Genomic DNA, 25,259 nt, shown 5'->3' with positions numbered 1-25,259 from the left:
CTGCTATTTTAAATTTAAATTAGGTAGAAGTGGCGTTCATGATGAAGAAATGAGCTAAAAGCCATCCGTTGTCACTAATAAACTACGCGCGCTGGGTGTCGAAAAAAGCAGTGCGAGATCAATCGAGAAACTCGTCTCAAAGCTTGTCAAATGCATTTGAGATACATGGCGATTATCTAAAAAATATAGGTGTGTGTTAAAACCCAACCGATCAATTTTAAACCATGTTTACAAAATCTTCAAAATATTATTTCATCAAATACATATGTATGAAATTAAGTACACAAATTTAATAATACTACCCTCTCTACACAGCGTATTTATAATGCAAAGGTACAGCCGCATTCTAAAACAGTATCTTAAAGCATTAACCAAATAAAAACAAGAAAGCAATGTATCACTTGCCCCGAATCTATAAATAATTGCCTCATTCCAGCAAACGCACAATATGTTGCAAAACTCACTTTTGGCGTGTCCATCTAACGTCCATATTAGCACGAAACGCGTATTATTATTATTACCACTGTAGACAGATACAATTTGAAAGAGGCAGAAGGTGGACAATAAGACTTAGCGGGGTTGCAAAAAAAATTGAGAGCATAACAGCATCCGAAACGCAGGTGAAAAATCATTGTCGTCCGACAATGGTTCGCTCGGTTGCTATGTATGTATACCTGCACCGCAGAAGAACAGGTTTCCGAGAACGCAATCGGACAACAGGTAAATCTTGACCAATTATGCGACATTCTAAATCTAAGCACAGTCGAAAGTGGCTGGCATGAATGGAGCGAAAACCGTTGGACCATTATATCAATATAGAATCCGGACAACTTATCTTTTTGAGTGTATACTTAAATTAAACACAAATTACACGTATTAATACAAACAGATATAAGAATCTGCAAATATTAACATCTGAAGAGAAAAGCAAAAAAAATATTATATGCTTTGGTTCGAATCTAAAATCTACATATGTATATAAATTAAAAAATAGACATACTACTCGTATATTAAATAGGAAATATCGTATTATATCATCCTCATTATTAGTCATTATTATAATTATCAAATTATTAAGTGGCAGAGTATGGGAGAGCGCGCGTTACGTGTCGAGTTTGCCTTAATTCGTATAAAGTCGATCATAGTGTAACCGCAATGCCAGATTATTTTATATGCATTTAAGGATTTATTCTAGAATCAACTTTTTACTATGTTTGAGATATATTTTTATGAAATGAGTCTTTTCCAATGCCTCATATATCTGGAATACTTTTAAATGGACCACTCTTGTTTAACATAACATTCAGTTTAAAATGTTACGTAATTTAAAATCACCCTGCTCCTTAAAGGTAACTTTGGTTCAAATTTATGTGTATATAACATTCAAAGGTTATTGACTAAACCACAAATCGTAACATTAATTATTATCGACCTTTCTAAACTGGGGTTATTATCGCACTATTAATTGATAACCAAATAAAAATAGTAATGCAGTGGCGATTTATTAGTTGATTTACATATTTCATTCTGTACTACAGTTTGCTCATAAAAAATATATAATTCATATGCGAGAGGTTAAACTGTTTTAGGATACGATCCAAAAAACCGTTGAACATGTTTTTGCTACCATATTAAATCATATATTGACCCTCTCAATGAGATAATCACTAGCACCTCAAGAGCAAACGAGTCTTATTGAGTCATGTGTGTTTTTTTTACCATAATGGTTCAAATGAGATGTAAAAAAATGAAACGACCGTTTGCATCAACGGATATAATCTATGAAAAATAAAAGAGATACATTCATTTATCTGACTAGAGTGAAAATAAATACATATAATTGCAATACCACTACACACAGATAAGAGTAAAATTTTGTAATTAACAGGTTAATATTTAGACTAACATAAGTACATTATAGCTTATCTTTGTATTATTAAAGTATTTATTTACTAATCATTTATAAAAAAATGATAATGGAAATAATAGTATATAAAAAATAATAAATTATAACTACTAAAATATTTTTTAATTTAAGCCACCCGCATGTAAATCTATATCGCCAGATTTTATTGAAAAATAAAATAAGACGGTGATAAAATGGCGAAGAAAGAGAGTCGACCTATGACACGAGATTTTCTAGATTCTTAACAATACAAAGAAAAAAGTATAATATCTAAATCTACTAGAACCGATGTAGCACAGCCTCGTTTCGATGAGAGCATCGAGGCGAAGCTGTTTGAATAAATTTAGTTTAATTACATAGTGGGCATTTTATTAAAATAAAAAATAGCACAATCAAATAAGCAATAAATAATCGATCAGATAAGAAAACAAATATTTTTCAATATCTGATTTTAATAATCAATGTGTAATATTGGAACAAGATGCTTGAAAGTATATTAAATTGTTGAAAAACTTGATTTTGGAGTAAATCCTACATTAAAATACAATTTTATAGATTTAGAATTAAAATTCAAGTATAATGCTTTGTTTAACCTTTCGTTCATATTTTTTTTTAAGTGTTTAATGAATTGTATCGCTGTTATTCTTGTACTTTGAATTTACAATGTACATAATTTCTTTTAATTTACAATGATGTTTCATTACATCAGCATAACATTTTTTTCCTTAAAAGAATATATTTATTTTTATGTGAATGATTATCTGTGCATTTTATATTATAAATAGTTCTTGGGGCGTTTAGATTAATTTATTTTATTGATATTGAATATTTTAGCATTCATTAATACAAGAATTTATTTTATAAATCGCCAAAACCATTAGTTATTGGAAGATAACTTTTAAAGATATTTTGGCTGTGAAGTTTTGTTTCCAATTATTTTAAATGAGACTCAGTTACGTTAACATTGTTAATTCGACTCAATCACATTATGTCAAAACAGCGAAAAGTTTGAATTTTTCTTCTGATCTAAAATATAATATTTTATAACACATTTAGCGGTTGTCTGTTAAACAACCACTATAACCAAATCACTTAAATGCATTCGATAATCATTTTTCTATGAATTAACTTTATCGTAAAACACAAAATAAAATTAGAAACAACTTTTGTTCCATTTCAATAGAATTGATAAGGAGTCTTATAAAAACTCAAATTTTTCCAAACATTAGACAAATATATTTTACATGTTTTCCTTTTTTATATTTTTTATCGGTTTTATAAATTTAGACAAGCTATTTTTGCGTGATATTATGATAAGATTTTTTAGATAAAAAAATAAGATAACAAGATAAAAAATATATTTCGATTCTGTCAGTGAAAATAACTTTGATATTTCTCGTTACTGTATTGACTTTATATGGATTTAGCTGACATTAGGATAAATAAATTTCAGCTTTAATTGATTACATAATAAAATTGTGACTCCTTTAAATGCAATAAAGAGAGAAAGTAAGTATTATTGATGATGTTGGATTCATAACTCATAATATGCTTGTAGAAATGTATACTCGTTGTTTGAATCATTTACTGTATATTTTTTATGAGCTCCTGAAGATTTCAGAAGACTGAAGCATAAATACAGTTTGCCGTCAAATGAATACAATTTGAAAGCGAGTATTCAGTTATCTTTTTTCAATCAAAACAAAACCTAAGAATGACCAAAATTCACAGACATACCTGTGAATTGGAAACGGCAAGAGATTTCCACGATTTGGCAAAATCTTAAATGAATCGCATTAACAAATAAGTCATTGAAATGTATGTATGTTCATAATTTAAATTTTATTTTTTTCTTAATATATTATCAGTAACACCTTCTTCCAAAAAACCCACTTTTCAACTTTTTTTATAACTACTGCGAATTTTAACACCGCGAAACAAAGAATGATTACAAAGTTCTGGGAATTTGTCTGCATTTTGCGAGTTAAATGTTTATTATCTAAAAATAAATTACGTACTTTTTCCAGAGAAAAGAAAGCTTTTTAGAACCTGTTCGAATAACTATTATGAAATACATAGTATATAGTTAGCTATAATTTTTTTTGTTGTTTATTCGATACACAGTAATTTAAATTTATACGCTCTAAAGAACATTCTTGAAAAAATGAAAAGCGAGCAATTAACCCTAAAAAAATTCTTTAGAAAGATCTTAAGGATATTTATTAAAAAAAAACAGTAGTTGTTTGGCAAAATAAACAGTTAATTGTATCTAGAAATATTATATGATTTATGAAAAATTAACTTCATTTAACTATATTTGCAGTCCGCTTGTCTCAAAAATGACGAGCAGCCTAAATTATGCTCATAATAAATATGTTACTGTAATTCTATATTTGTAGCAAGATACATAATACACTTACAAAGTTCTTTAAATTTGTACATTTTTTTTTTTAAATGAACACCACATTTTTTAATCAAACGAAAATCAAGATATTCAGACCATCCCTTTCATACTGTTGATCATCCACAATGAATTTAACGCTCTTTTAACTCCAATAAGAGACTTAAAAAGCTTTCATAATACTAGTAGACTAAATCAGGCAAATAAATAAGATAGTAATTCTATATTTGCCGTCTAAGAAGCTAAAAATACAATAGGTTTTGTGTATGTGTATAGAAATTATTTGCTTTTTATTTCAGTTTTGAATTATTCTTCGTTAATTTAAGGTTAAAGTTGAAATTCCAAAACCATGTTTGTCATAGATTAATAAGAATGAAATGAGACCTAAAATTTTTACATTTTAAACACGTATTTTTAATTTATTGATTTGCAAATTTCGAAAAAAATTTATTACAAAGAACCGCCCGACTTCATGACCACGTAATATGAATAGGCAGCAAATTAAATGGTCAGAATTTAAATCATCTTCAAGAGTCAGAATAAAAATCGAATTATTTAAAATTAGAATTAAAATAATGAATAAATATCAAATGGTAAGAATAAAAATAGCATACGGTCATAATAAAAAATATTGGACGATTATGTGAATTTAAAAAAATATAACATTAATAAATATAAATGGGTAATAAATTATTTATTTTAAAAATATCTCGTTCGCACCAAAACTGTTGGACAGGTTAGGTGGGAACAAGCGTTGGTCAGAACAGTGAACACCCCATGAATTACTCTCAACGAATCTATTTAATTATATGTAGGACGCGTCAGAATAACGACAAAGCGGCGACGGAGAGCATGATTGACCTAACAAGTTGGCCCTAAAACACAATGATAATGATAGTGAACTGCCGACATGCAAATGACATATCAACCGTTACAGCAATAACAGAACTACACGATAAAACCATCGCCAACCGTAAAAAATGATTCTGACAATGTGTCAAAATAATTCTTACCGTTTAATAAAAATTACGAGCCATATGTATATAAATAAGACAATAAAGGTGTGATATTTTTCAGACGATTATAGAATGTTGTTGTTTACGACTCATTATGGTGCTGAAATCGCTTTCAGGCGAATCGAAGTCCGGTCGAAGAGCGATAATTGCAACAAAACTCACCGTCCGGTGCGATCCTGACCTCGCCGTCCTGCCGAAGCAGCAGGCGATCGAGGCCCGCGAGGGCGGCGACCGAGCGCTGCGCCCTCAACCCCTGGCGAAGGGCCACCGCCGCCTGGTGGAACAGCGCCCACGCGTGCTCCTCGCTGATGGGCGCGTTGAACGCCTGCAGCACCTGGCCAAGGCTCAGGCACCCGGCAGGGTCCAGCCGCACTTCGGTGCCCATTTCACTCGATCACAATTTATTATTTACTAATGCCCGTTCATCCTACGGCGCGTATCACTGTTATTCTGTCACTCGCGTATGCGCACACCGACCGCGCGTCCACCTCGCGCAGGGGACCGCGCCGCACTGACGGTGCGCGCCGATTGTTGCCTCCTTCGCGTGCGCCAACCCCTAAATCCTACCGCGTTGACAGGTCGCGTCCGTAGGCCGTTCTGTTTTGACGTTTACTTGTTTTTTAATTTTACACAGGTCTAAACAAAAGAATAATTTTGCATCACATGTTTTTTATTTTGTATTTTTCCACATAAAAATATATTATGTGTTAATCAGATGTGCTTAGCTTTTTTCGACATCAGGGCCAAGCGCATTATTGGGGAGGGGGACAGGGGGGGGCATCTCCCCCCTAGAATATATATATATTTTAAAATGCCAAATTATGATAATGTATTCAGTATTTTTAAATAGTTTAACTGCAAAATACTCTCTTACTCCTTTAAACTTTAGTTTTTTTTTATTATTTATGTTTAAAACTGCAATATATTGTATTAACTTTTTTTAAATATACTATTTTACATTCATTAAAAATGGATTGCACTGAAATTTATTGGTATATTTTAAATGCTTGCAAAGCAAAGGGATCGAAATATTTTTTTAGCTTCCTTAAATAATGGAGCAATACGAAAATAAGAGCGAATAGAACGACGTAAATATTCTCAACCATATATTTTACTCTTTGCACCTCGTCGCTCTACTATGCACCCTTTAGTTGATAACGTTATATTCTTTGTTCTTTGGTTACCATACAGTTGTTTTCGCTGCTGTCTTTGTAGCGTTGAACCACTATATTTTAAGTCTAACACTATGTAGTTTATTTAAATTACTATAATATTCAAATATTAAGTAATCGCGAAAAATATTTTATGGTGAAGTACTATTTGATTATTATATTTTTCAGCTCATTTTTATATTTAATAAGTTGAAAATATATAGGGGTGGGGCGCAAAATACGTTTGCTATCTGAGGCGCTAAATAAGCTTGGATTGGAGATAATCTATTATTATTTAAAGCTTTATGAAACTTCTTCTAGTGGGCGCGACGAAAACTAGCAATGTTAAAAAATCTTTGGGAGAAAATGTTATTGAAATCGAAAAATATTTTTCCTTGCTGTACAGTCAAGTAAACTTATTTTTTATGTATGTATGTACATACAGCTAGTGGTTCATATGAGTTGTGGGTATGACGCGCCCATTATTTTATTTCTTAAAGTAATAATTTAATTTAAATTTACAATGAATATAAGTTTTCTGTCCTTATTATGATGATTTTCACAAATTCTGGTCAACACATCCATCCTACATATTGTGCGCAGTAGCAGTTCAATAACTCACTCTCTCACATTTACATCACTGTAATACTTATCAGTTGCTATCTGATTTATGTTTTGAAAGTTACAATTACCATCGACATTTATGATGAAGTTATAAACCCAATTTTAGCAAATGCTATTTAATTTACATGCTTTGAATAAGTATCATGAATAGTAATCCATTATCCTTTGTAAAAAGTCTATGTTGATAGTTTTGTCCTTTCTCTATCTTTATTTATTTTTACATTAAGATTATTACAATCAATTTGAAATATAAAACATACTATATTAATATTTCAATTTTTAATCAGAACTTATCTTTTATCACATTTTAAAAAATATATATCAATGTTATGCTAGCACCAGTTAATAGTGAAGTTTGCAATTTGTACTAGCATTTTGAAATAATTACAAATATTTACCCGTTGGTCCTTGTTCTTGTGATTAAAGGAGAAATTTTGGCTGAGCAAGTGTACACTAAAACATTAAACAATCGCCAAAAACACATATGTGTTTTATGAAAAAAAGATTATTATATAAACTTCAAATCTTAAAAATAGTTTTTCTTATAGCAATTTATTAGCAAAACTAAAACTTTCCCACTACGCGATTAATAAAAAAATATAAAACCTCGCCACTGTCTGTATTTATATGTACGTTACAATTAAAGTGTTAAATTTCGATAAAGTATGCAATGCCTAGGCAAAGTATGCACTAACTATGAATTTTAAGTAAAGCTTACAATGCTACATTTCGTGTGTACTTTCACTAGATAATTTTTACTTTAACTAGTGAGTGTGAAGTCTCTGGCGTGATCTAGTTACATTGTCAATGAACAAGATTTGACAGACGAGCGTGCTTAACAACCAACCTAATCGCAGACCCAATAAAAAATTTAGTATTGGTCAGAATTGTGAACACTCCATGAATACTTCTATGGAACGAATCTACTAAAAAGGAGGATTATATAAATTAGCAACAATATTAACATTACACAAATTGTTTAAAATACTTATTAAATATATAAATTGTTTTATTTCGAATTCTTTGACAAACACCGAACAGTAAGACCATACAATAATTAGTTACATTGTTCATAACATGTTTTATGTACTGTAACTGAAGTGATTTGACAGTACATACATTAACTAGGTAATGTATGCATTTTCGAAATTCACACTTTGTAACATATATATTTATAGCTAATTTATATTTAAGTACAAAATTTACGAAGTAAATATCCAAACGAGATTAATTTTCCATTGGGAATATCTTGTAGATGTTATTTAAATAAATAAAACGGGTACAAAATTTTACTGCTTAGCACACTCTATTGAAAAATAATATTATTTACAATTATTTGGTTTAAGACTTGAATGTAATCAGCAAAATAAATTGATAAATATGTAGCTTAGTATATTTATTTTCAAGTCGGTGCAAAAAACATTATCGTGGGTTCATCAATATCAGATGTGAACTGTGAATGGTCAGTCGCTCTGAGGGGCGACATTGGTTTTTTATAGCTATTTTCACCATTGTTATGTTATATATTATTTCTTTATTATACTTGCCTTGATCGAAGTGTATTTTTAAATTTTATTTATTTATAAAACTTAATACTGTTTTATTTAACTCAATCAATATATTATTTGCTCTAATACAGATATTTATTTGTGCTCAACTCTTAGGAGAAAGTAGTATTAAATTTATTCTTAACATATAGAAAACAGCCATATTTAGATTAAATGCATTTCGTTAATTGGAACAAATGGTAAAGATTATTTTACAGAATAAATAAAATATATAACGATTAGATAAATTGTTGAATAAATTTATTGAAAATATAAATATACATAATGCTAATATGATTTTAACATCTTTTTTAGATTCATAATTATTAATAATTAAGCAATATTAATAATATTTAAGAACATATATTATAATTATAAACATGTATAAATAAAATTGAATACCATTTTTAAATATCCAAATACATCAAATATAGTTCAGTGTATATTTAAATCACAGCTTCGTTCAACCACACTACTAAACCAGTATAAAATTTCATACTCCATAATCGCATTAGTCCACTCACCAATAATGATAAACCAGATATATTTTTTTTAATTATATGATATTATACGTTTAAAAAGTATATGATTTATAAGTTAATTTAAGTGTTGGAGTTGAAAAGAAATATTACTCTTTCCTCTTCTTAAGACTCCATAAGGGATCTAAATAGCTCAACGGATCTTGCATATCGCCGCTCTTCAATCCGGCGGCTTGTTTCATCTCTTCGAAACTCTCTTTGCTGAACTTGTTGAAATTATCTATTTTCTTGGAATGCGTCGATATGATCGGCGGAGGAATACTAGCTCCGCTCGGCACAGATATAGTTTCCCCGGTAAAATTTAAAGTACCTAAATCAAAATATTATAAATAAATATAATTAGATAATAAAAAAACGCCCAAATCAATTTTAAAAGTATTACAAACCTGAACAAAGAACGCCTTGCACATAAAATAAGACTGTTCTATAGATATCGACTAAATACTTTGTATCTTCTAATACATTTGTTCTCGTGCTGCAAAGATATAATATTCCAGAATCCAGCATATCTAAAAATGTTTTGAAATCATTAGTAGGATTTAATACATAAATAAAATGAAAGAACATATACAATTACCTCTAAGATCAATGAATCCTGCTCTGACCTGAGAAATAACCATTAACAATAAAACAATCAACGAACTTCTTCCGGCTCCGGTACTGCAGTGTATCAACGTCATTGGGAAATTGTTATCGGGTATGTTTTGATCTTTGGTTTTTAATATTTTATCAACCAACATTACCAATGGTGCGCTAACAACCCTAAGTAGTACAAATAATAAGAATACTGGAAGTAAAAAGTCATATGTTTTAATACAAAAAAGATTTTTCTTAAATACCTTGCTGGAAAAACGTTTATTTGGTAATGTGTGATTTTGTGATGTACTCTTTTGTAAGTCACGGTCAATTGCCTTTCAGTCCAATTTACGTTACAATTAATCTCGTCTAAGGTAACGCTTATATTTGATGGAAATTCCAAAATTTGAGATTTAGCCGTCGGTCCATAGAACTTGCCTTGCAACTGAAACGAAAATACATCAACAAATTTAGTCAATTATAGCTTGAAATGAAACGAGAGAAAAAATAACATACTTCTATTTCGGTGAGTAAGCAGACCATCACAGCGACCTTTTGCTGAAAAACCATCTCCCAAAAGGCACCGTAATTTTCTTCAGACGGTAGATCTGTCATGATCAAGGGAAAACACCAAGACGATATTTGCTAAAAATTATCACATAAATAAAAAATGTATATTAAATAATATGATGGCTGAAACGGAACAGGAGTGTGATGATATAAGGGAAAAAGCATGGTTTTAGACTGAAATGTTTATGTGGTTAGTATGTAGCCAGAGAAAGAAAGACTGTCTGGCTATAGCTATGTAAATAATATATCTAAGACACTCACTTTTAAATAAGAAGCATTAACATATGTTTCCTCATTTTCAGATTTTATCTCTACTCTTGTATCATCATATGGCACCACGTCCGGAGAAACATTCTTAGCCAAATTGCTTCTTGCAGCATTAATCGTTTTAGAATGATTCTCTTTAGCCTAAAAAGTCAATCGTTAAAAACATATAAATTACAGTAACATTGCTTCTCAACCTCACCTGACTCTCCTGAATCTTCTTCCACTTCGAATCTAGCATGGTGATACCCGAATGCGTCTTCTTCGTGAAACCGTCCACAAACACCTGCATGTTCTTCACTTCTTGTGTAAACTTGTTCAACAAGCTTGGATCGGAGAATATATCCCGTTTCGGCGGGCGACATATTACTTCTTTCTCGATTATGGCTTTTGGTGGATGGTCTTCTAGCTCTTTAAATGGCAATTTGCGTATAACACATTCTGATACAGGCGGCACTCGAATTTCAGGCATCAGCGGAGGTTGCTCAATAGAAAAATCTAAGCCAGAGAGCAAATCTATGGATGAAGGTTCTTTTTTTGGCTCTTCGGGCTTAACTTCTACTTTAGCTTCACTGAACGATGAGGATATGGCTTCTGTTTTACCTGTAATTTTTAAGTTTCATTAAGTAGTGCAAATATCATTATATCCTATAATTTTATAGTTATTCCGTTAGCCATTTTTCATATACAATCACAATACCTTCTTCTATAAGTCATAGCATTGGATGAGTTTAAAAATCATAAAAAACATTAAGTAAAATATATAATGTTGTATAAGTATCCAGAAATATTATCATTAATAATCACAAAGTCAAACATAAAAATGATAACTGTGCATCACATTAAACCCTTTGCACTCCAAAGATATTTTCAAAAGTTTTTCAGCAACTCCAAGACATTTTCAATGAAATTGCCGATAATTATGTTTGAAGTAATACAAGGGGGAAAAAATCAGGTTTTAATGTAAATATAAAAGGGGATTTAAACTGCGTATATTGAACATTTATTTGACAAATTAATTTTTAAAATTAAGCGTGATACTTTTTTCATTTTTTCACAGGTGTTGCAATAATACGTCGTTTCTAATCTTCCTTTACGACTTTTGCGGTTCTGGTCCTCAAATTTTAATTGTGATGTTTAAATATATACATACATTCTAAATGAAATACCCAGAATATTAAAAAAATATCTTTACTACAGTCTATTTATTTTCAAGAGTCCGTGCGCAAGAACATTGTTTAACGCGTAATCAAAATGTGCTCTTAAATTTCTGCCTTGTGCTTGGTCGTTCTCAATGAAACGATTGATCTTACGGCGAACGACCAATCACAGGGCAGAAATTTAAAAGCATATTATGATTACGCGTTAAACAATGTTCTTGCGCACTGACTCTTGAAAATAAATAGACTATAGATCGAAATTATTTAAAACAGCTCGAAAAAATTGATATATTTTGACAGAAGTTGCTGGTAAAGAAAAACCGATGTAGAGTGCACCTCGACATATGAGTTCAAAGGGTTAATGGTAACTTTTACATATTTTAATAGTAAGCATAACAATATAACACAATTTCGAAATTCAAAGAGTATATATATTTATAAATATAATATACATCGGAAAAACAAACATAAATCTATGATGGTAAAGAATTTGACATATAATAATAAATATGCGTATTTTTTGTGAAATAAGTTTAAAAATATAAAAATTATGTTAATGAATGACTTATGATACAATATATGTACTTAGACATATAAAAATATATATTGATATTTTTGTGAAACCTAAATATTTATATTATTACTTGCATTGTAGTTTTTTTTATTTTATTAATTAATGTTATTAGTTTTATGTACAAAAAATCAGTTAATATACATATTATACGAGTCATATATTATATAAAAATCAATAAAGTAAGGTACCTTGATTCGATTTTGTTGTAGAGGTAGTCGTATCGTTTGCACTCATGTAAGTGACTGAATTTTGGGTGTTTGTTTTCATCTGCTCGTTACCTTGGCTCGTATTCTGCGTTTGCTCACTAGTAACGCTGGTTTCCTCAGTGATCGTGTTATTCTGGAGGCCATAAGGTAAAGAGTAATGTTGTGTTCCATAATCAGAATGAGACACAGGGAAAGATTGTTTTACTTCTACGGGAGTCGAAGCCGTTTGAGTCGTAGAATAAGCTCCGGCGTTCGTATAAACGTTGTGCTGTTGCGTCTCGGTCGGTAGAGCGGTCGATGAATTGTTTCGATAGCCATAATTGTAATCGTAAACGCCTGTATTCATATTGTAAGTATATTCAGGATGGTATTGATACGCAGAATTATAATTAGGTTGGGTTTGATTCGTATATCCTGGATATTGTTGATCCGTGGCAGTGTTTGTAGTTGCTATTGTGTTGCTGTCGTAATAAGTGTTGTTGTAACTTGGATACGTAGATGTAGTGTTTTTAGATAAGAAATCGCGGTGTACGTGCGATTGAATTGGCAAAGCGTCACTTGTGGGTGCTGGAGATAGATTTTTCGCTGTATCAGTTCCAACGGCTGATACGTTCGTCGGATAATAATAGTTCTGCATGTACTGCGATTTGTCTGATGAAACATCTTCAACAACGGGTGCTACGCAAGCTTTATATTCTTCGCTGACCTCCTGTTGTACATAGGGATTAGTGTAACTTTGAGGCGTTTGATTGGTTTGGTAAGTCTGAGTCTTGGCGTAATTCATCGATGAGATATGCGCTGGATTAATGTTCAAATTTTGTTGAGGGAGTACTGTCGGTAGATCGGTCGTCTGTTGAACAACTCCAGGATACATATTCTGATATTGTAAAGAAGTATCGTATGCGTTTGTCGCGCCTGTATATGAATTATCATAGTTGTATCCAGTCTGTTGAGATGATATGTTCATGCTCTGCATCTGATTATCGATTTGCGATGTATCAGTGTAAGTTGGTTGAACATTGTAATTCGTATAGTTTTGATTGTGCGCATAAGACGTGTCTTGTGTATCAGTCATTTTATTGCTATTATTATATGCGTTATAATCCATTGCAGCGCCAGTATAGCTCGATACGTTGGCCGGATAGCTTGCAGAGTTTGACACGTAAACTGCTGGATTCTGATTCGTCTCAGACATAGCAACTGGCATATTTTGATATGCGTATGGATTTGTTTTTTCAGTTGCATCTTTTTCTGCATTGTAAGGTTGATACCTATGGTACTGGTTAGTTTGATCAAAAACAGGGTAAGCGTATGTTTGTTCAGGATATTGCATCGGCTGATTAAGTTGATAGCCTTTGTAAGTGTCATAAGTGGGTAAATATTGAGATTTCGGCAATACTGTATCAGAATATTTGGGTGGGATGTCGTTAGTTCCTGAAATTTAACAAATGATTTAGTTTCATATCGATATTATTTTATAGATAATGTTACCTTCTGAGCCGAGAGGAGCTGGTCTCACATGCGGTGGATAAAGTTGACCAGTGTATGCTGAATCCATAGTATTATCGGCAACTAATGATTGCAAAATGATAAATTAGCATAGTTCATCACATTCTCTAATTTTTAATAAATTTACATACCGTTAATATTTTGTGTGGCATTTCGATTCTTCATGTATGGCAAAAAATCTTTCAACTTTGGCGCTGTTGAAGTTTCTTCTTTAGGCAATAAGTTTGAAGGATTCATACCTAATTCTTTAGCAGTTACACTTTTCGGAGCCGGCACAGGAGTCACTGTATCTGTAATGAAGAAAAATATTTATTCATAGCCAAAAGTCGCGTAAAAAAATCATATCTTCAGTATTCGATTCGATAAATTTTAGGACGATTAGTTTAAGAGTAGGCGTATTTTAAGCAGTCTTTTATAAAATACAATATTTCCGAGTAGCTAATAATCAAATAATGTATCATATTATAATGAATAAATTATATTTTTCATGAGTAGTAAATATAGAAAACTTTCTTACTGTCTATTGTTTATTAACAGGTAATACCAGTGGATAAATAAAAGTATAACATCAGATGATCGAATCAGCTACATAAAAAAATAAGAATATAGACTAAGAATAATACGTACTGATTTTTGGCACATGACTGGCCAAGAGCTGAGAGCGCTCCTCCTGTTGCACTTTACAAATACTCTTCAATCTCGAATATAATCGCTGAACAGTACTGGACAACTTTTTATAAAACTCGATGCCTTTCAACGACTTCTTCATCAGATCTTCGTATGTTTCGTAAGATGTGGTCATTGCTGAAATATAGCATAAAATTTAAATACACCAAAAGACAAACGTCTTCTTTTACAATATGTATACGATTACCATTGAAGAAAGCTTCTCTTTTTCGCAGCACGTCGGATATAATTTTCCTGCTCGGAGCGTACTTTGCATAAGCATCCGTGAGAGCTTTCAGAATGTTCTCTTGAGCCGTCATATTTTGCTCAATCAAAGTCACGGTTTGGTTATGTTTTTCAATTTCTTGCTTGAATATCTCATCAAGAGATTCTCCAGTTCGCGTCAACAGTTGAGATGTTATATCATCCGAGTTTACGGCTTCTCTTAGTTGAAGAACAAGCATACTCCTTTGAGCTCTCATTTCGTTCACTTTCTCGACCAATCCACGCATCTCGGCAATAGCGTGGTTATCAATTTGAGCTAAAATATAATTCGAAATATAATATTTTTAATCTTTCAAGTATTCACTTTACAATTATTATTAAAATAAATAAATAATACCTCTGATCGATTCTAAAGATGGCACATTCTTCTCCAAGTCATCGAGCGGCAGGCACAGCAATTTCAGATTGGCAAGGTGGAGAGTCATAGCTTTATGCAATGTCTGATTGCTTTCATTCGCTTTGTTATGAGCTTCCAAGTATTTATTAGCTTCGCGCGATAATTCAGTGCTCACGTTTGAAGGAGGTCTTTTACCCATGATCTGCTGGAATTCTTTCTCATTGTTTTCTTCCTCCTATAATAAAAATAAATAAATATCCATAATTTTAAGCGTTTAAAAACTAACCTTTCTATCAAGTTTAGATCGAAAAATACTATAAGAACTAATATAAATGATTTACAATAACCTCAATCATATTCTTAATTTCAGCAAATGTCGTATCAACCTCGGTGTGAATATCAGCTAAGGTATTCATCGTCTCCACAAGATTCTGAATGGCGTCAGTTTTGACGCTCAGCGAAGCGCACATGTCGATCAAATCTTGAGGAAGCCTTAAATATTATATCGAAATATATCAAACCGTTTTTATTAATACAAATTATTTTAATATACCTTTCCGGATCGTTCAGCACGTTCAGTTCTTCCAATTGAAGTGACGACATAAAATCGTTCAATTGAGCATCTTTCATTTCAACGGAGCTTCCGATGCGACGCAATAATTTAGCTTTTTCTTCCGAATACATCGAAGACGCTTCATGAGCCCTCATTGGCACCAATCGGCCGAAGATATCAGAACCGGAAACTTCGGGATCGTTAAAATTGATGGCTATACCTTTAGCCAACGACGCAGGTTTCGCTTCATTCAACGTATCTTTTTCGGGAACTTCTTCGTGATAGATGAACTCGTTTTCATTCTTGGCCGCCTTTCTTTTACCTTCTACTATGTCGTTGGTAAATGTTATAGCTTCGTTTATGGCTTCTATTTGTGGTAGACCTTTCGATAGTTTTTTAGATTCTTGGAGTTTGTCACTAGCAGCTTGATAATAAGCGACCCGTTCCCCCATCCTCTGCTGTTCTTCGGATTGCATGCCTTGGAACAAATACACAATGCAACTAATGTAGGCAACCTTAAAAGATATAGATTTAGCCCAAGCGTTGCATATTTTAACGCCGACAGTCTCATGCAGACTATCAGATGAATGAGATGATTCCAACGCTGATAGAGCACTTTTATAATGATGGACTGCTTGAGCACCAATCGCAGCTAAAATAAAAACAATTCTTGTTTAACATGTATAGATTGAATTAAAAGTATAGATGTACAGCCCTGTCCATAATAATGGAACACACTTTTAAACCCTTTTATTACTGTAGAGCCGATATATCGGTTTTTACAAAATCATCAAAAAGAACATGAGCTGATATATTTGTTTTTGAAACTTTCTTATTTATTACGTGTATTATATTAAGTGTATATGTTTCAATAAAAATACAAAAATATTTTTCAAAAATTAAAAAATGTTTAAAAATCAGGTATTTTTAAGGATATTTCTAGCCTACATATAGAAAATTCAAAGGGTCCTAAAAGGGTTAAATGTTCAAAAAGGTATTCTGATATAAACCAAATTAATGTTGCTTTTTTGCTAATATTTTATAAATGTCGAAAACCACCTCAAAAATCATTAGTAATCAAATTAACTGTTTGTAAATTATATTTTTTTTTATTCAAAACCTCTAGTATGTACTCACCGATTATAGCTGGTTTTCTGCTATCTTGCATGCTCTTTTCCAATATACACTCTTGAGCTTGCGCCAAGCATATGTCTTGGAACAACTTCATAATTTCCGGACTTAAATCAACACCCGACGGTTGAGGATAGTGCTCCTTCAAATGTTGAAAGGCCCATACGGCACATTGGAAATTGGTGCATGCTGTTTTCATGCTCTCTTGTGTCATCCTGAGTTCGGCAGTGCCTAATTTGCAGTGCAGCGCCCCGATGTTGTATAATATACATACAGTTTCGAAACGCACGTCAGCTAGTGGACAAACTATGTTGGCGAATAAATCGCGCCTGAAATATGGAATCTGATGTTATAACTGCTGACAATTATGTTAGACGTCATAGCTTACCATGCGAACGTAACGGCCGCAGGTTGACCCTTGGCCATCGGAAATCGACTTTGCAATCCTCGCAATTGACAAAAGTATCGCTTCAGTGCTACGAGTCCAGTTTTGTCGATGGCTGGTCGTACGGCCGCAGAACGCAGGCCTTCCAATTGATGAATTTCATTGTTGTAACTTTCGGGATCTTCTCTATAGCATTCCGCAATGTACTGCAATGATAAAAGTAAGAAAAATTTAGGACTTATAAAACTTCAGCAATTAAAATCAAAACCTCTCAATTCGTCAAAAATGATTGATCATCGATACTAAATAAGTTTTGGAATTAATTATGACCATGAATTGTCTATGTCACAAAATGTTGTGATATAATATAAATTAATTTAAGAACTTTTTTAAAAATAACACAAATTTAAGGATACCTTCCGATTTTGTACATTTCGGGCGGTATCTTGGCTATAATATGGCGGATGTTGGTTTTTAGGTGCTCCAATATTTCGGATTAGTCGAGATAAACTTCAACCAGACTTAATCTAGAGCAGAATTTACAAGACAATGGACTACGGCCAGTAAATATTATATTAACTCTATTTTAGAGACCATTCTAAGGGTTGAACCCAAACAAGTGTAAACATAATATATATTGGTATAATAAAAAATAATAAATAAATAAAAAGAAATTAAGAAAATACTTTTTTCCCTGAGAGTTGAGTTGGCTAAGATTGTACTTTGGACTTGACCTAATGAAAGTTTTAAAACTATAATGCCCCCCCCCCCTTCCCCAATTGACATCCTTGCCAGACAGGTGTCAGCAAGTGGTCAGCAAGCGTTCTTATCCTCGAAGAAAATCCCTGAAACTAGCTGGGAGTTATCGAGGCGGTCGATGAGCACAATGGAATGTAGCTCTAGCGCCGATGTTATCATCAAATATTTGTAGTTTTATATCCATCGATGTAAAAGTCCGGTCAGATTAAGCGACTTTGCATAATGTCGATATTCGAACCAAACCGATAATATGAATCATACGTTAATCTAATTACGGTCGATAAACTTGTCGGACGTTTAAAATTCGATGACACTTGTCAAATCGTCAAATCCAATTAGGGGTCTGCGTTGTTACCTGTTTGAGTTTGGGGCCGAACTGGGGGCTCTCGGGACTCGTCTTGAGATCGAGACTGAGCATGGGCAGCCGCGGAACGGCCTCCATTCTCGCCGACGAACGTTCGCCAAAATGTGTGTAGTCCACCCGATCAAACAACTCAACTTGTACGACACTCGTCACGCGAGGTCTCAACACACGATTAATCGACCATCTGTCACTCCTACGTTTTATATCATTATCATATTATATTACTATTTATAGTTAGAAATATTAATTGGGTAATACCGAACATGATTGCTAATAGGTAATAACCAAACAACAAAATAATAATTTATAATAACTACTGGACCCCAAATTTGAGTCATATATACGGTTATTTTCAGAGAATGGTTTATTTAGCCTTGAAGTATATCTTTTATGACTCTTATACGTACTCGAATTGTGTTTTAATATTTTTTACTATACATAATTCTTCCTGATATACATAATTCTACCATAGATTCTACTTGAGACGCCAGCACCAAAGACCGGCCCTATCCACAAGAGTATGAATCGAAAAATAGGAATAGTTTTTTGACTGCAGAAACTCTAATAATATTTTAAATATCTAGTAAATAAGTGTTGTTACTTCAGTTATTTAATCAAAAAAATCCTCATGTAATTGTTAAATTTTTGGAAATAAAATTCAAAGAACGTGTGGATTCTACATTATCTTATGTCAACTTTACAAATGAACAATAATTATTTATTTTTAACTTTTATGTCAAACACTAATAAATCGGACAATCCGCGCGATAAAGAAATATGGAACATCAACCCCAAGTGAAAAACAAAATAATCCTTATATCATTATTACAGTAAACGCTAAAAAGGGTAAAGATATTTTAATAATACATAGGAACCAAATAATGATAAATTAATTTTAAATAAATCACCCAAACTCGCTAATGAAGTGAAAAATAATATCGAGTTATATTCATAGGCAAATTTGTTAAAAGTAGCTCTAATTTATTTATTTAATATAATGCGTGTTTTTGTTTAATTTTATATATTTCATTAATATTATTTAATTTTTTTGGTTTCTTCATGCTTGTAATTATTTTATACTATGACCAAAAACTAAATCTTCGTGCTTGACAGATGACAGCTCTACTGTCAGATCAATACAATGACTTTTCAGCTTGAAATTAAAAATAGTATAAATAAAATCATTTATTTTATATATATATTTTTTATTCATACGAAGAACTAACTTTAAAAACTGCTTCTTATTTATATTTTACAAAAATATGAGTCATATGTGTTTGGCAAGATTATTATTATTATCTATGATATTAGAGTATTGTGCTGTAACAATGTTTGTATACGAACATACTTTCATCATGTTGTGTGCGTTGATTAATTAATAAATTATAGAATTCGACAAATTCGTTATAAGCTTTTATTTTTAAAAATATCAGATGTATTTTAATGTGAAAAATTCAAATAAAACCTCAGCTATTTGAAAAAAACTATATATTTCATATTTTTTAAATTGTACTACCTGGAATGAAATAGTATTTTTAGTTTGATAGCTTATGCCAAAAAATACTATGTTTAAGACAATCCAAATATATAAACATAACACCATATTAAATATATAAACATAACACTACATTATATTTAATCATCACGCAACAAAAACCTATACAATAATCAACATGCTTTGTCTTTGTAGAACCAGATGTTGAAAGTGATAATGAAACATTGCATTTTATGAATAAGCTAGAATATATAATTAAGGTAAACAATATTAATAAATCTTTGAAATAGCAAATATTGAATTCAACGATTATAATTTTTTAGAATGAACATGATAACACTGAAGAATATAATAGAGTTGAAGTAGACAACTTGTTCGAAGCAGGTTAGATATATTATAAATTAAATATTGCATTATGTTTAATTACTATTTTATTTTAGAAATACACAATGTTAAGGTTGAGCTTATTAAAACTAATAATTATCCAGAAATACAAGTAATTTTGAATCTAATGCGGTCTCTATTTATACGTAAAACTGTTTAAATTAGCGAATTTGATTTATCATTTGTTTCAGAAACAAGGAAGAAAAAAAATCCACAATGGATATAAACAATTGAGATGTGCGCACTGCGATATGTTGTTTTTTCAAAAGACGACTCTTATACAACATCTGACATTACATTCAAATTTATGGAACTATAAATGCAAAAGAAAATTATTGTTTGCTTACAAATCAAAATCCTATAAAAAATTCCATAGTTGTGTCGTGTGCGGAAAAATATTTGCCAATATAGACGACGTCTCTTGGCATATGAGTGTTCATGGTGATTCCACAGATAGTGAATGTAAAATATGTGGAAAAATGGTAAAAAGTTCTAGTCTTTTTCGTCATTTGCTAACGCATAAGGAAAACTTTTACTTTGGATGTAGCAAATGTGGAAAAGTATTCATGAATAAAGATTACCTTTCACAACATATGAAAATTCATAGTATTTCTTATAGCTTTGAATGCAATTTATGTGGCAAAACATTTAATACAATTGAATACTTTAGAGTGCATATGAAAATTCATTCTAAAGTTTATGATTTTGAATGTAATGAATGCGGAAAAATATTTGAAAGTAAGCCTTATCTTATACAGCATTTGTTAATTCATAGTGATTCCAATAATTTGCAATGTAGCATATGTGGAAAAGCGTTTAAAACTAATTCTTGCCTTATACGTCATAGGAAAATTCATACTGATATTTTTAAATATGAATGTATTAAATGTGGAAAAGCATTTAAGACCAAAAATACCCTTTCAGGACATATGAAAATTCATTCTGATTCTTTTAGCTGTAAATGTGACTATTGTGGCAAAATGTTTAAAGAAAAGTCTTACCTTAAAAAGCATATGTATATCCATAGAGATTATTTAAGTTTTAAATGTGTCAAATGTGGGAAAGCATTCAAGACTCAAAGTTCCTTTTCAGAACATAAGAAAATCCATTATGATTCTTATGACCTTAAATGTAACAACTGTGGAAAATTATACAAAACCAAAGTTGGTTTATCACGACATATTCTAAGCGATTCTTGTAACTTGAAGTGTAGTACCTGTGAAAAAACATTTAAAAGGAAATTCACCTTGTCGCAGCATATGCTGACACACAGTGATAATTTTGGTTTTGAATGTGGAAAATGTGAAAAAGCATTTAAAACCAAACGTTCCCTTGCACGACATATGAATATTCATACATTTTTAATTTGACTTGGATAATTGCAAACCACAGAAATGCTGAATTGGCAGTCAGTCTCCAACTGTTATTTCAACCATTATGATTGATTGGCAGAGCGTCGTATAAGTTTCAATGAATAAATAGTTTTTAAGTTAAAAAATCGTCTTATAAGACATACTTTTCATGTTTATTGCAAAAAATATATGTATCTTTTTTTGTATATAATGATGTTTGTAAAACAAAAAATAGATAAATAATATTTTTGAAGTGTTTTTTTTTAATATTATATCATTAAGGGCTGAGGTAAAGGTAAAGGGACGGTCAGCGTTCTCACAGTAAATATTGGTATTGTTCACAATGCTTCTAAAAAATTACCAACCCCTACGTAACGACAGAAGTGTGTCATAGTAATTTTAAGAAGAAATTACATATCCTTATTTAAACACATTTCCTTGTTTGTTCGAGAACATTATTCCTATAATCTGTACAACACGCTAGTTCATCAAGACACGATAATATCAATCTTTATCTTAGTCGCAGCTTGTAGAGATAGCAAATTATTTTATGGCGTTATCTATAAAGAAGAGAAAGTCCATCTTTGGAATTAAACAAATTTTTTTAATATTATTCTTTTTTAGCTCCCACAGTAATATATCATTGAACAAAAACAAAAATCCTTTTTATTTTTAATGTCTTCCTTTGATATTTTCAAAATCTAGTCACCTTCAATAAAGATTATGAATAAACCTAGAAACTTGTGTTACCGGGAGTTTAATTAGAAGACCAAATCATCCTCAAAACTTTCAACGTAAGACTTTGAACCCGGAATCAGAGTTTCATCAAATACTTCAGACCCTTTGCAAAACCTTCACGTTTATCAACGACACATGAGCTTCATTAAAACCTGGCAATTTATAACATAAGACATAGTTTTTCTTGTTGTGCAACATAACTGAGTTTCTATTACCACTAAATTAGCCACCTGCGTATAATGCGCTTTAGAGGCGGAATTTATTTGAAAATGATTTGTTTGAATTACCTTATGAGATTGTTTATTTCAAGGTTATTCTTATAACACACTTTGTTTTCAATTTTTATAAAGTAAGACGAATAGCCGTCAGCAGTCCTCTTAATTTGGTCGCCAGGGGCGGTTGTCTGTTCTGCCTGTGCTTAACGCCGACGCTGTTGAGACATGCGGATTTATTTATCAAATCTTATAATTTGCAATGTGATAAATGTGGAAAAGTATTCGACACTGAAGATTATATTTTACGCCACATCAAGAAGTTTTGATGTTGATATAGAAAATGCAGAAAAAATATTTAAAGCTAAGATTTTTATTTAAGTAAATGTTCATAATTATATTTTTTAAATGTTTAAAATAAGGAAAAACTAAATTCAACCTTTCTATAACCTATAATTTGAAAGATGATACAAGGTTATAATAAATATATCGTGATTATTATGACTGAAAGCGGTAAATGTGGAAAAACTGTAGAGCAAATCTTTCTCGCCGTAAGAATATGTATTTATTAATAAGAACAATTAAATACAAGATACAGTAACAAATATTACATTTACGCAATTTCAATACTCAGTAAAAAAAATATAATAAAAACAAAGACATATATATAAAACATGATTATCAGTTTAACTCTTTGGATGCTAAACAACGATACATCGTTGTTCATCATTATTATAAAATAAATGCTAACAAAGATCGCTAATGACGTCATGATGCTCAAAACAGTAAGTTAATTTGGGAACTTTTAACCCACTTAGTATGACAATGACATGAAACAGATTTTATATGAATTTAAATTTAATAATTTAAAGAAATAACTGATGAATATGTGAAGAAAAGAATTTTTGAAAACACCGTAGCAACAAAGGGTTAAAAATAATGCTTGTATGATAACAAATATATATTTATAATTAATAAATTTAATAATTGTTTCCATTAAGAATTTATAATAATGGCATAACAAATATACATACATATAAATATTTTATAGCCCTAGATTATTTCGTAGGTTTTAATTTTGAGTCTTTTGGTACAACATAATTTACAGCGAAATTTTAAAATAAAATTAGATATATTAAAAATTCAGTTCTAATAAATCTTTAAGAAAATAAAAATCCTTTAATTTCAATTTTTTAATTCATTAACCAATTTTATAATAATTTATAATCACATTTCACGTATGATTAAGTAATTTAATAATGCATAAATATTTTTATAACAATAACATGTATATAATATTATATGTATAATATAAGCAAAAATCTTATATAGTTAATATTTAATTATATAACAGATTATACATTTTTAATTAGCATTAAAACAGTGAAATTTCGCAGTTAAATATAAATTTTTAGTGTTTATTCACATTAAACTGCCAAATAAAATGAATAGAGAACATTGAATATATCACAAGTTCCAGATTAATTAAACGATAAGGTAAAGTATCATATGTTTTCTTTGCTTTCGATTTTTTTCACTAATGAAAAATCAGTACATGAGCTCGGAGAGTTATACATCACAATTTTCATAATACAATATTTATTTATAAAATAAAACAATACACATAAATAATAATGACTGATAGATTAGAGGCAGGCACAATTTTTTAAGTGGTACATATTGCATTTAAACCCAAATTGTTTTAATTGATAGATTATAAAACATTGCTTTTATTGCCATTCTTAAATATAGTGTAGTGATCTTATTTTAAGTCAAATCTACAGGAATATAATGAAATCAAAATTAAACTATTAATCTAATAATTACTTTGTATTATTTTTCATACTAATTAAAATATCAACAAACATTTTGTAAATTTTACGAACTTGTAACATGAATAAAATATCTATTTTTCAATGTCCTATATATGTATATATACTTATCAATTTAAATATTTTTTATTATGTCTTGTGTTTTTTAAATTAAAAAATTGTGAATCGATGCCAAGACAATACCTGTTTCTTTTATTGTGCAAAGCAAATATTGAGTTAGATAAAGCTAGACAGATCCTTTTATTTCATTGTTTAATATTTTAAAAAAAGAGTTTATTTAATTTTGAAAATATATTTTTCCCAAAGTTTAGCACAAAATTTACAATTACATTACTAATATACATAAAAACATATAATATTGACAAATTCATAATACTTTATTAAGCGTTTTATAATTGAAAGCGGTAATGATTCACCATTTCCTTAGAGATACATAGTTTTTGTTTGTATACACACAGCAAATGTCTAGTAGACATTAATTAATATGTAACACACAAATAGGCACTGTATTTCACACATTCTTTATACTGATTTTTTTGAAGTACACATTCAAAGAAAATGATAGTATTTAGTAAAGTAAACTATTTTAATTATAAGAAACAAAGAGTATGTATAAATTAATAAGATTTAATATTAATTAAAAATAAAATTAGTGCTATAAGTTATTTTGTATATTATGTTTATTTGTCATTAAAATGAATTTTGAATTTAATTTTTTTAAGA

General features: G+C 30.6%; 2 protein-coding genes and 1 long non-coding RNA gene across 9 annotated transcripts in view; 1 reads left to right on the top strand and 2 right to left on the bottom strand.

Annotated features, from left to right (window-relative positions):
• spir (spire type actin nucleation factor) overlaps window positions 1–5,836 on the bottom strand; it is a 167,771-nt gene extending 161,935 nt beyond the window's left edge. For all 5 annotated transcript variants that reach the window (XM_088203655.1, XM_088203656.1, XM_088203657.1 and 2 more), the window contains exon 1: window positions 5,486–5,836. In XM_088203655.1, the coding sequence (XP_088059781.1) occupies window positions 5,486–5,708 (223 nt within the window). In that variant the 5' untranslated portion in view covers window positions 5,709–5,836. The remainder of the gene's footprint in view (window positions 1–5,485) is intronic.
• Window positions 5,837–8,889: 3,053 nt separating this feature from the next.
• Window positions 8,890–18,664, bottom strand: mop (tyrosine-protein phosphatase non-receptor type protein myopic). 2 transcript variants are annotated; one of them, XM_088203331.1, is made up of 19 exons: window positions 18,515–18,664; window positions 17,404–17,606; window positions 17,022–17,344; window positions 15,885–16,536; window positions 15,679–15,823; window positions 15,332–15,566; window positions 14,918–15,250; window positions 14,671–14,847; window positions 14,175–14,333; window positions 14,026–14,106; window positions 12,740–13,968; window positions 12,517–12,667; window positions 10,797–11,197; window positions 10,592–10,738; window positions 10,277–10,405; window positions 10,024–10,205; window positions 9,762–9,946; window positions 9,571–9,693; window positions 8,890–9,494 (listed from the first exon to the last, which is right to left on the bottom strand). In XM_088203331.1, the coding sequence occupies exons 1-19, from the start codon at window positions 18,599–18,601 to the stop codon at window positions 9,274–9,276; spliced, it is 5,163 nt and encodes a 1,720-aa protein (XP_088059457.1). In that variant the 5' UTR covers window positions 18,602–18,664; the 3' UTR covers window positions 8,890–9,273. The 2 variants fall into 2 exon arrangements, with proteins under 2 accessions (XP_088059457.1, XP_088059456.1); XM_088203330.1 differs by having other exon boundaries at window positions 12,517–13,968.
• Window positions 18,665–19,604: 940 nt separating this feature from the next.
• On the top strand, window positions 19,605–22,007 carry LOC148226226 (uncharacterized). 2 transcript variants are annotated; one of them, XR_015812244.1, is made up of 5 exons: window positions 19,605–19,692; window positions 20,214–20,278; window positions 20,342–20,402; window positions 20,459–20,514; window positions 20,594–22,007. It is a non-coding gene; the product is annotated as an uncharacterized LOC148226226 (long non-coding RNA). The 2 variants fall into 2 exon arrangements; XR_015812245.1 differs by lacking the exon at window positions 19,605–19,692 and adding an exon at window positions 19,764–19,853.
• The last annotated feature ends 3,252 nt before the right edge of the window (window positions 22,008–25,259 follow it).

Source organism: Plectrocnemia conspersa, unplaced genomic scaffold (genome assembly GCF_051122295.1).
Source record: "Plectrocnemia conspersa isolate PC_06_02 unplaced genomic scaffold, ASM5112229v1 ptg000014l, whole genome shotgun sequence".
In the NCBI taxonomy this organism is placed as follows: domain Eukaryota; kingdom Metazoa; phylum Arthropoda; class Insecta; order Trichoptera; family Polycentropodidae; genus Plectrocnemia; species Plectrocnemia conspersa.
Note: the sequence above shows the minus strand (reverse complement) of the source record. Positions and strands in the feature narration are given on the sequence as shown.

Coding starts and splice junctions, on each gene's coding strand:
- mop (XM_088203330.1), bottom strand. CDS start 18,601: ATGGAGGCCGTTCCGCGGCTGCCCATGCTCAGTCTCGATCTCAAGACG. Junction 10,406..10,591: donor TTAATGCTTCTTATTTAAAA/GTGAGTGTCTTA, acceptor GATAATTTTTAG/CAAATATCGTCTTGGTGTTT. Junction 9,495..9,570: donor GCAAGGCGTTCTTTGTTCAG/GTTTGTAATACT, acceptor ATTTTGATTTAG/GTACTTTAAATTTTACCGGG.